The sequence below is a fragment of the Notothenia coriiceps genome, unplaced genomic scaffold, assembly GCF_000735185.1.
Source record: "Notothenia coriiceps isolate Sejong01 unplaced genomic scaffold, NC01 NC01_scaffold00037250, whole genome shotgun sequence".
Taxonomy (NCBI): Eukaryota; Metazoa; Chordata; class Actinopteri; order Perciformes; family Nototheniidae; genus Notothenia; species Notothenia coriiceps.
This window is the reverse complement of record NW_011369951.1, coordinates 6,240,025-6,249,105: the sequence shown is the minus strand read 5'-3', so window position 1 is coordinate 6,249,105 and position 9,081 is coordinate 6,240,025. Positions and strand designations below refer to the sequence as shown.

At 40.6% G+C, this 9,081-nt stretch overlaps 2 protein-coding genes across 2 annotated transcripts in view; both read right to left on the bottom strand.

Moving 5' to 3' along the window:
- stxbp1a (syntaxin binding protein 1a) overlaps positions 1-9,081 on the bottom strand; it is a 682,465-nt gene that overhangs the window by 33,135 nt on the left and 640,249 nt on the right. The window lies entirely within an intron of this gene.
- On the bottom strand, positions 803-4,053 carry klf2b (Kruppel like factor 2b). Its single transcript, XM_010796066.1, has 3 exons — positions 3,775-4,053; positions 2,561-3,470; positions 803-2,425 (listed from the first exon to the last, which is right to left on the bottom strand). The coding sequence occupies exons 1-3, from the start codon at positions 3,844-3,846 to the stop codon at positions 2,250-2,252; spliced, it is 1,158 nt and encodes a 385-aa protein (XP_010794368.1). The 5' UTR covers positions 3,847-4,053; the 3' UTR covers positions 803-2,249.

Sequence of the window (9,081 nt, the reverse complement as noted above, 5' to 3'; positions counted from 1 at the left end):
TGGGATGGTTTATCATTGGTTGCCTTGTTGTTACGCCCAAATAACTTGCACTCCCATACAACTAAAAACCTCTATAAAATGGAAGTAGTGTAAACCTACATTGTTTGTAATGGTGCGGTTACATTTAGTTCAACCCTTTTTTAATTATTCTCACTACCACTGATACACAGTAACATCTGCTTTGAATTTGTTTGCCTTTCTCTCAACACTCAAATCAACAAATTGATTTTTTTCCTCTACATTCATTTCTTATGATCCAGTTGGAGGACATATTGTTTTAATGACTTTAAAATATTGCATTCTTCTAATTATATTACACTAATCAGGTTTATTTGGCACATAATGTACGCACTGTATTCCAGAGCTTACTGAACACATGCAGAATGGCATCGCCTTATTTATCAACATTGTAACTAACATTGCACAGTATGTTTGTGATTATATATAAAAAAAATTCTCTGTTAAACTTTAAATGACTTTTAATTTAATAAAAGGGATTTTTTTTTTTTAAGTTTCTGGAACACGGTAATTATCTCCTTTTGAATTATATTAAGGTTCACAAGTATTTTGTAAAATAAATGTATCGAATGTCACTGTAGGACAAATAGCTCAACATTACGAACACGTGTTTTGAAGGGAAGACAATGGTCTACCCTATTTTTAGCTCTTTATCTGATGCTTTGTACAGAGTTATACCAAGTGTTTGTATCTTGCATCGATATTGGAACAAAAAAAAGTGAAATGAGAGTGATACATTTGCATCTCCCACTGCAGATATATTTGACCCAATGTGTACTTCCTCTTTTTTTTAAATAAGATACATTCTAGGTAAGTAAATCAGCACATTTAAGTCACATTCAGTTTGTACATTTTATTGTTGTGGGCGAATTGAAGATACTCTTCAACTGCGAAATTCCGCTTTTGAAGTGTGTGGTTTTATTAATTTATTTTTGAAGTTTTAGAATTGTCATAATAAAACAAAGACTACTTTGTCAATCACCAACCAACCACATTATTTGAAGAAAAACATTTAATATGTACTTTTTCAAAATGCCATCTGGTTTTGATATATCTACTCGATGCAGCCTTTGATGCGGGAGAAACAAATGCTCCCTGACACCATGCAGACATAATATGCACAGACTTAGATACTTTGAAACTGTAGTGCAGTGACTCTGTGTAATTGTAGTATTAAGGGCCTTTGATGTGCTACTATAATTTCTACCCATCAGAAAGGGAGTCTAAGGGCTCCCTGATGAGGGTTTGCTGTGTGCCCCTCTGTCCAGACGGCTCCCGGCTCACTCTGTAATTATGGAAATGGAGTGTTTGTATTTATAGGCTAAGCCCACAAGCGGCTGCCCTTCTGTCTTGCAGCTGCAAAACATCACAGTGGAAATCAAGTGCCCATGTTTTAAAATTAAAGTGGGTATACAATGGCAACATGTATAACCTATTTAGTCTTACTGATCTGATGGTCTGCAGGCCTACTAAAGTCGTAGTAAGCACAGCATGTGAAAGCTATTGTTGAGTGGGTGGATGTGGTTCATTAAACACAATGTGAGAAAAAGATATGCAATGACTTGACATTCATGGAAAGAGAAGAGGTCCCCAGTCAAGTGTTCAATTTCATTGTTTTTAATATTTACAATAAATATACATTTTACAGTATAAAACCATGTACATATTTATACAAATTTAAGTGAAAAATAATGCACAGGACATCAAGCCCTGATAGTGAACAGAGGGGCTGGATCCAAGATATTCACATAGAGACAACATCGACACCAAATATGAAAAGGCAATAAAATAAAGCAGTTCAGGCCATTCAGACATTGAGAGGCAGTTTAAATAAAACATTGTCCCTGCACATGTTAGGCAACTATGTGCATTTCACCCCTGTCAATAAGAACATGTACTAAATGTGGCCATGTCGTTCTGTCACTAAGAGTTTTACAGTAGCACAGTCATAGAAAGGCACTTTTGTGTCAAACACAGCGTTCCAGTTCTGTCAAATAGGAGTAATATATACAGGGCCAGCCCCTTCTTGGTCTTCCTGCTCTAAAGCAAACAAAGCTTTTCTAAAGCTTTTTTATTGAACCAAAGTAGTACCAGCTACGTTATTAGAAAATAATACAACTAAACTTTTTAATTCAATATTATATATAAAAAGACTTTGGTCATGTGGACAACAATTTAAATAAAAATACATCAGTTGAATCACAACAACAAATAACATTGTGTGGCCTCCTTCACATGTGTCTCTTCATGTGAAGTGCCAGGTGGTCAGACCTGGAAAAGGCACGCTCACACAGGTGGCACTGGAAGGGCCTGTGTCCGGTGTGTTTGCGGAAATGACGGGTCAGCTCATCGGAGCGGGCGAATTTCCACCCACAACCTTCCCAGCTGCAGTGGTACGGCTTCTCACCTGAGCGGACAAAGAAAAGAGAGATTATTAGTCTGTGTTGAAAGGGTAAACATGATTTGGAACTAATGCAAGCCAATGCGTAATTGCGCACAGGTGTAACGCTTTTTATCATGATGAATAGAGGCTCAAACTTACCAGTATGAGTTCTGAGATGTGCCTTCAGATGTGAGCTCTTGGTGTAGGTTTTTCCGCATCCATCATAGCTGCAGGTGTGCGTTGCTGTGCGCTTCCTCGGCCATGTGCGCCGCCCTCTCTTTGGTTTTGACTCCAGCAGCTCAAGGGGGGAGGAGGGCGGTGTGAGCATCACCCTCTGCGCGCCTGGCTGCATGCTGAGCCCTTCATCGTACATGCCAAAGGCAGTATGCGGAGCATGGTAGGTCATTTGCATCTGTGGAGCCTGGTGGTGGTGCGGGAAAGCCGCCTGTGTGTGATACTTCTGAGAGAAGTTCATGGGCTGGCACAGCTGTGCCTGGCAGTCTGAGGCTCCCTGCTCATCAGGGCTGAGAGGCGGGGTCATGTTGCTGGATGCTCGTGGGGAGATGGCCACTCTGGGCTGCTCAAAAGACATCATGCACGAAACGTTCCCTTCTTGCTTGATTTTGCAGCTTTGGGGCACCATGCCTAAAACGGGGCCGTAACCGTCCATAGGGGGCTCAACTTTGATTTCCTGGCGGGGAAAATGTGCCGTGTTGACATAAAATCTTCCCTGAAAGCAGGAGTTGCGGGCAATGTCATAGCTGCTGGTTCCCTCGGAGCGGAGCAGCTCTGTCATGAGGCTGGCGCCGTACGGCGGCGGCGGAGAGCGGTGGTCGTCTCCCGGGTAGGATGGCACAGTGATTCCCGCCGTGTACATGCTGGGGTCGGCTGTGCCCACAAATTCCGCCGTGCTGTCAGAGCCAGTCGTGTTGGCGAGGATAAAATCCAGATCTAAGTAGTTACTCAGATCCTCGTCGTCCCTTTTGCTGTGATTGTCCAGGTTGTGTACCATTTCCATCATGGAGCAGCTGCTGTTGGAGACTAGTTTGTCCATATCTCCTTTCCACCTCTGAAAGAATAAATAGACATTGTTAGATATGAGAAATAGGATGTGGAGATAACAAGTGACATCCAACTGGAAAAGTTAGCCATGTTACACAAACACCGAGTTTTCTTTACTTAAATTAAGTTGTGTAATTGTTTTTAAGTTATTATTTGTTTAGTTTTCACAAAGCAAATAGGCTAGATTCGTTGCAACAGCTTTACATAATACTATTTTTTTTTTCTAAACAGGTGAAACAAAGTGAGACATGATCCAAGTCAACCGTTTCCAAAGATTTTTGAATGAAAATAAACGAAAATGTCTAACTTACGTTTTCATAGGTTTTTTCTCTTTGGTTTGTGAATGTTGAAAATGACGGTAGCATCACTCCGGATAAGGCCATCGTTTGGTGAAATAAAAGCTATTTCTTGTCAAAGTCGCACCAGAACCTTTGCGTCTCTTTCACTGTCGCTCTCCACTGCTGCACTCCAAAGGCATGAACAAGTTTAAAAGTGGAAGGAGGTTCTCCAAACCTTATAACTCTCTAACCGGACAAGGGCTGGCCAATTGTGAGAGCTCAGGAAACAACGTAAAGTTTGGTAAATTTAGCTCTTTATAAAGCGGCTCCTGCAGGCAGCGGGGCTCAGTGTGCTGTATGACAGGCAGGCAGAGCAGAGCAGCCTATAAAGCGGAACCCCGCCCCCTCGGCCTGACGCAACAAACTAGAAACGCCCACCTAGAGTTGGAAAAAAGTTGCAGGCAAATTACAAACACAAGGGCAATATAGCAACCATAGATACTTACGTAATATGCTGAAAAGAACAAGCTTAATGACAGAAACTGCTGGAGGCCAAGCCGCACCAACAACTTAATATAAAGGCTGTCAGGACTTCACTTAATCATCTCAACAACAATCGTATGGGTTATTTAATGAACATGTAATAACACATAAGATTCAGAGTAGTTAGTTTAAACCCTGGAAGAAAAGACAGAACCAATATGTATATATTTAATAAAATACAGGCAATTGGGGATTATGGCAGACTTCTAAAAGCGCTTGAAACACAAATATGTCCAAAAACATCGAAATGTATGTTTTGTGAAGGACCATTTATTTTTGGTTAAGTCTTTGATGTGACTTATTTCATTTCTAGCCTCAAAACAAATGTTTTCTTTGGTTTCTCTCCATAAAAAAGAGACAAACTCCAACATCGATTCTGAAATTCCTTCAAAGGGTTGTCAATCAAGTGTAATTATTCAAATGGCCTGTATGTACAGTGACTGATATTATCCGTCACGTGTGTGTGGCTGCTGCCTCCACCTGTTTGGCGCGGCTCCCTCTCGGCTCATTATCATTAATGGAAGATGGTTTTGTTCTCTCACTCACAGCAGGCTTGTCCAAACAGGCGCCAGGTTCGTCTGAAACGGTTTTCACGGCTTTTAAACGCTCTAACCACTCCTGATGTAAACATGATTTAAGGTAACGTCCCATTCAGGTGTAAATGGAGGCTGCGGTGTCGATTGAGTTCACATTTACATCACAACTCTGAACTGCTTGTAGCTGTTTCTGCAGAGAGATCTGGTTTCTGACAGGAATCCTGTTGCGCCAGACGTCATCAGTCCAACTGTAACTCCGCACTTTATGTCAATTGTGGATTCTTAAATGAATGTTAACATAGGTTTCTTGATGTAAAATAGCTCACCCTATAACTTTACTTTTTTTTAGAATAGATATTAAGATGATCCTTGCATCCTTTTGCACACCACTTTCATAACCGATATGCATAAAATCGAAGTGCTTTACTTAATTGAAGTATTACAGTGTAAACATACTCAATTAAAAGTAAGTATTATAAAGCAACAGTAGGTCTGTCATAATGATGATGAAGGGCCCTTTCTGTCCGCATTTTAATTTATATACTTTTATATTTTATTATTTTATTAACATTAGTGCTACTGTCAACTGTAAGCAGCCATTTACAGTATATCGTTTAGACTTGTATTCAGTTTAGTGTACTTAATTTTTTTAATCTTAATATTCATTGTGGGAAATAGTCTAAAATGTACAATATGTACCTATTATGTAGTGCAACTGAATTATAAAGTGTTATAAAACAGATGCACAGTTCTTGAATAAATCGACTTAATTACTTTCAAAGACGACAGCTGTATGTAAGTCCATGTGTCATCATTTAATCCAGCACTCCTATGAATCACTACCCTTCTGCAATAGGTGCAGTACTGAACTATGTGATAAGTAGTCAGTTTGTTTAACCACTGAGCTCAGATTGACATGACGGACACATCACCTCTCATCAAGCTGTCATGTTCACTATCACCAGTAAACTCAGTCAGTGCAGCTGTGAGCTTTCCATATCCTGATCCCTGATCTGTGTTCAGTGGAAAGTGCGTCACACGGCAGGAGTTCAGTAAGGCCGGAGAGGAAGTGTGTTGCTAGTGGCTGTGGAGCTGAAGCCCTGATTTCTGACCCCCTGACCGCTGACCCTGACCTTGGATCTGTGCAGCACTCCTCTTCTGCTCTATGTGAGAGTCAGAGCACTCTCACTTCCCCTCTTACTCAGCTAGCTTGCCTTTAACGCTTTGTAATGCTCCAAAGTTTGAATTTCAGGAAAGTTTATCCACTGCTGAATACTTCAATAAATCATATTTCATAAGTTACCTGCAGAAAACCGTTTGGATTTGCTTTACAAGTCTGAAGGGTAGAGGGTCTCATCTGTTGAACATTAGTGGTGGACATATGATTGTGCTTTAGTATTATAACCAGTATATCGCATGTCTGTGATAATCAACTTTTTATGATCTTAAATACTTTGTCCAAAGGAAATTATATTTTTTGTTTATAAAAGGGTTCAGTGTTGGCTTAAAGAGTAGTTATTTGGGAAATCTTATATTCTTTCTTGCCCAGTTATATGAGAAGATTGGAGTTCAACATGAAACTATGACCAGGGAATTCTTAGCATACCCTAAAGTCTTGAAACAGGCGTTTCAAGACTTGGTTCTGTCCAAAAGAAACAAAATCGGACTCCTTGCACCTCTTAAGCTCACTTAATAACATGGTACTTCTCTTTTGTTTAATCCGTACAAGAAACAAAGTGTTACAGTGACAATTTGTGGTTTTACAAACGGTTCATGTGCTGGATGGGTGCAATAGAGTTCAAAGGCTGTAAACACTTTCACATGTGGAGAGGATACGTTTGTGAAGGAGGTCTATATAAAGACTACACTTTAATCAGGATTTAAGTTTAGGAAGATAGACATTTTCCTGTTACCTTGATTTTGAAATTCCCCTAACAAAATCCGCTTTATCAGACTTTAGTTTACTATATTAAACACATTTTATTCAAAATATTACCGACCAAAGATAAATCCTGACCAAAACTCCCACTACAATAGAAACTTGTATTCTTTATTTGCACATACTCATGTCATAACGCTGCCAGACCAGGTTAACGGGAGATTATATATACCTTAGTAGACAACTTTGCACCTGCTGGATTTAAATGTAAGCCAGACAGATTTGGAAAAATTAGCACTTAAGTAGCCTGAAATCATGTAAAACTGCACACTGTGTGCTCTGCTCTGTGTGCATCAAAGGGATGAGAAAGGCCAAAAAAAAAGCTGCAGTTGGCAAGTACGGTGTTTCCCTGAAGGGAGCGCCCAGTAATTCGCATGACGTTTAGGAGACAGGTTTGTATTTCATTCTGATCCGTCACTTCCTGTGGAGAAGTGTACGTACCAGGCGAGAGAATTTCATTTGGGAGAATTGGGAGAGCGATCAGGGCCTCATACAATGGGTGGGACGATGTTTTGACTGCATTACACCACATAAAACATTTCTAAGTGGAGCTCTTGGTTAAAGAACTTTGTAAATAGTTAATAAAGAAGTGGTGCTTCATTTCCCCCTTTAGGCATATTGTCCTCTAGATGCCCCATCCACAGAGAGGTCGAAGGTCAAAAATAGGACAAACACCTTGGAGCCTGCAAGGACTCAGTTGCCTCCTCAGATTCTTGACCTAACCTGCCGCCCCCGTGTAAATTACACATCTCGTGTGTGTGTGTGTGTGTGTGTGTGTGTGTGTGTGTGTGTGTGTGTGTGTGTGTGTGTGTGTGTGTGTGTGTGTGTGTGTGTGTGTGTGTGTGTGTGTGTGAATATGTGTGTGTGAATATGTGTGTGTGTGTGTGTGTGTGAATATGGACATACACAATTCCACAGAAGGCTCGGAAAATCTTTTCCCGCAAATAGACATTTACACAATACAATACATTGGGCAACCCGCATTGTCATTTCACAATTGTTCAGCTTATACTACTGCTGTAGTAGTGCTGACTTATCTGTGCAGTTAAGTTACCAAGTTATCAACAAGTTGTCAAGTTGTTAACAAGTCATTAAGACTTGTCTTACTGACAGCGAGACTAATTCTTTCAAATAATCTGTGTATCTGATGCGCTGACAAAACCTTTCTCACGAGTAGCTGTGACAGTAATGTTGAGAATTTGAAGCATTCGTCTACTGTTTTTACCCAAGCTCATTGTCTATGACTTTTTCATGATGTAATATGATGTCAAATCTGTAAGAGCCAAAGTCAGCTTAATTTACAAACTAGACTTCCAAGTCCTACTCATACACAAAAAACATGATACATTACGAGAAATTAAGAAACAATACAAAGCAAAAATATAAAAGTGTAGGTCTTGTACCAAATTAATAAAATCAGTAATGCTTTTGCCTCATCCTCTCCCTGCATTTATGAAAGAAAAAGGAAATCCCCACTTTTTTAGTCCAAACTCTCAGGAAAGTCTTTTTGGACATGTTGCAGAACTCTGACGTATTTGCTTCTAAAAGACAGCACAAAGGGTGGGTTACATGGCTCGTCATATAGATGTGTGTCTCATATTCTCCATGATGAAACCTCATGTTGTCACATACAAGTTGTTATTGAGCTGTTCAATCAGTGTGTACTGGCATGCATCACGTCTGTGTCAGGTCTGTCAGTGTTCCGGCACTGCGGTGAGGATTTTGGACACATCAGCTCTACCTTATGTGACAAAAACTCCGTAAACTTCCATGGAAAAACTGTGTGTAAGTGTGAGAGGTAGTGCCGGACCTGCACGGGACGTCCTGACAGAGCAAGAGTCAGTGAGAGTTTGAGAGTGAGTGGGATCCTGCTCCATGCTTATATAGCCCAGTTATTTTTAACCGCCCACCCCTTGCTTATTACAGAGTTTCCCCCCGGACCACTCAGGAAGCACGTTTGGCTCCTTTTCCTGCTCACACGCGGCCAGATTCAAACAGAATCAAAGAATGATAGCATTGAGGCTCTCCATCCCCCCTGTTGGAAAAATGGACGAGGGTGGACGAGGGGGGAGAGAAAAGTTTAGCAGAAAAGGTTGGCACGCGCCAACGGCCTGACATTCAAAGAGCTGGCTCTAGTCCTGCTCCAATTTCAGAAAACCCTCAAACATTTGTTAAAAAAACAGCAATGGTACGGGGCCAGCAGTCCTGAGCACACATTTGTACCTGCTGGGAAGCATTCAACAAGGTTTCTTTATTACATTTGCATAACTAAAGAACAGTTGAGTTTTACTGTTTAAGGTAACTGTCACCTAACAGAGCTGC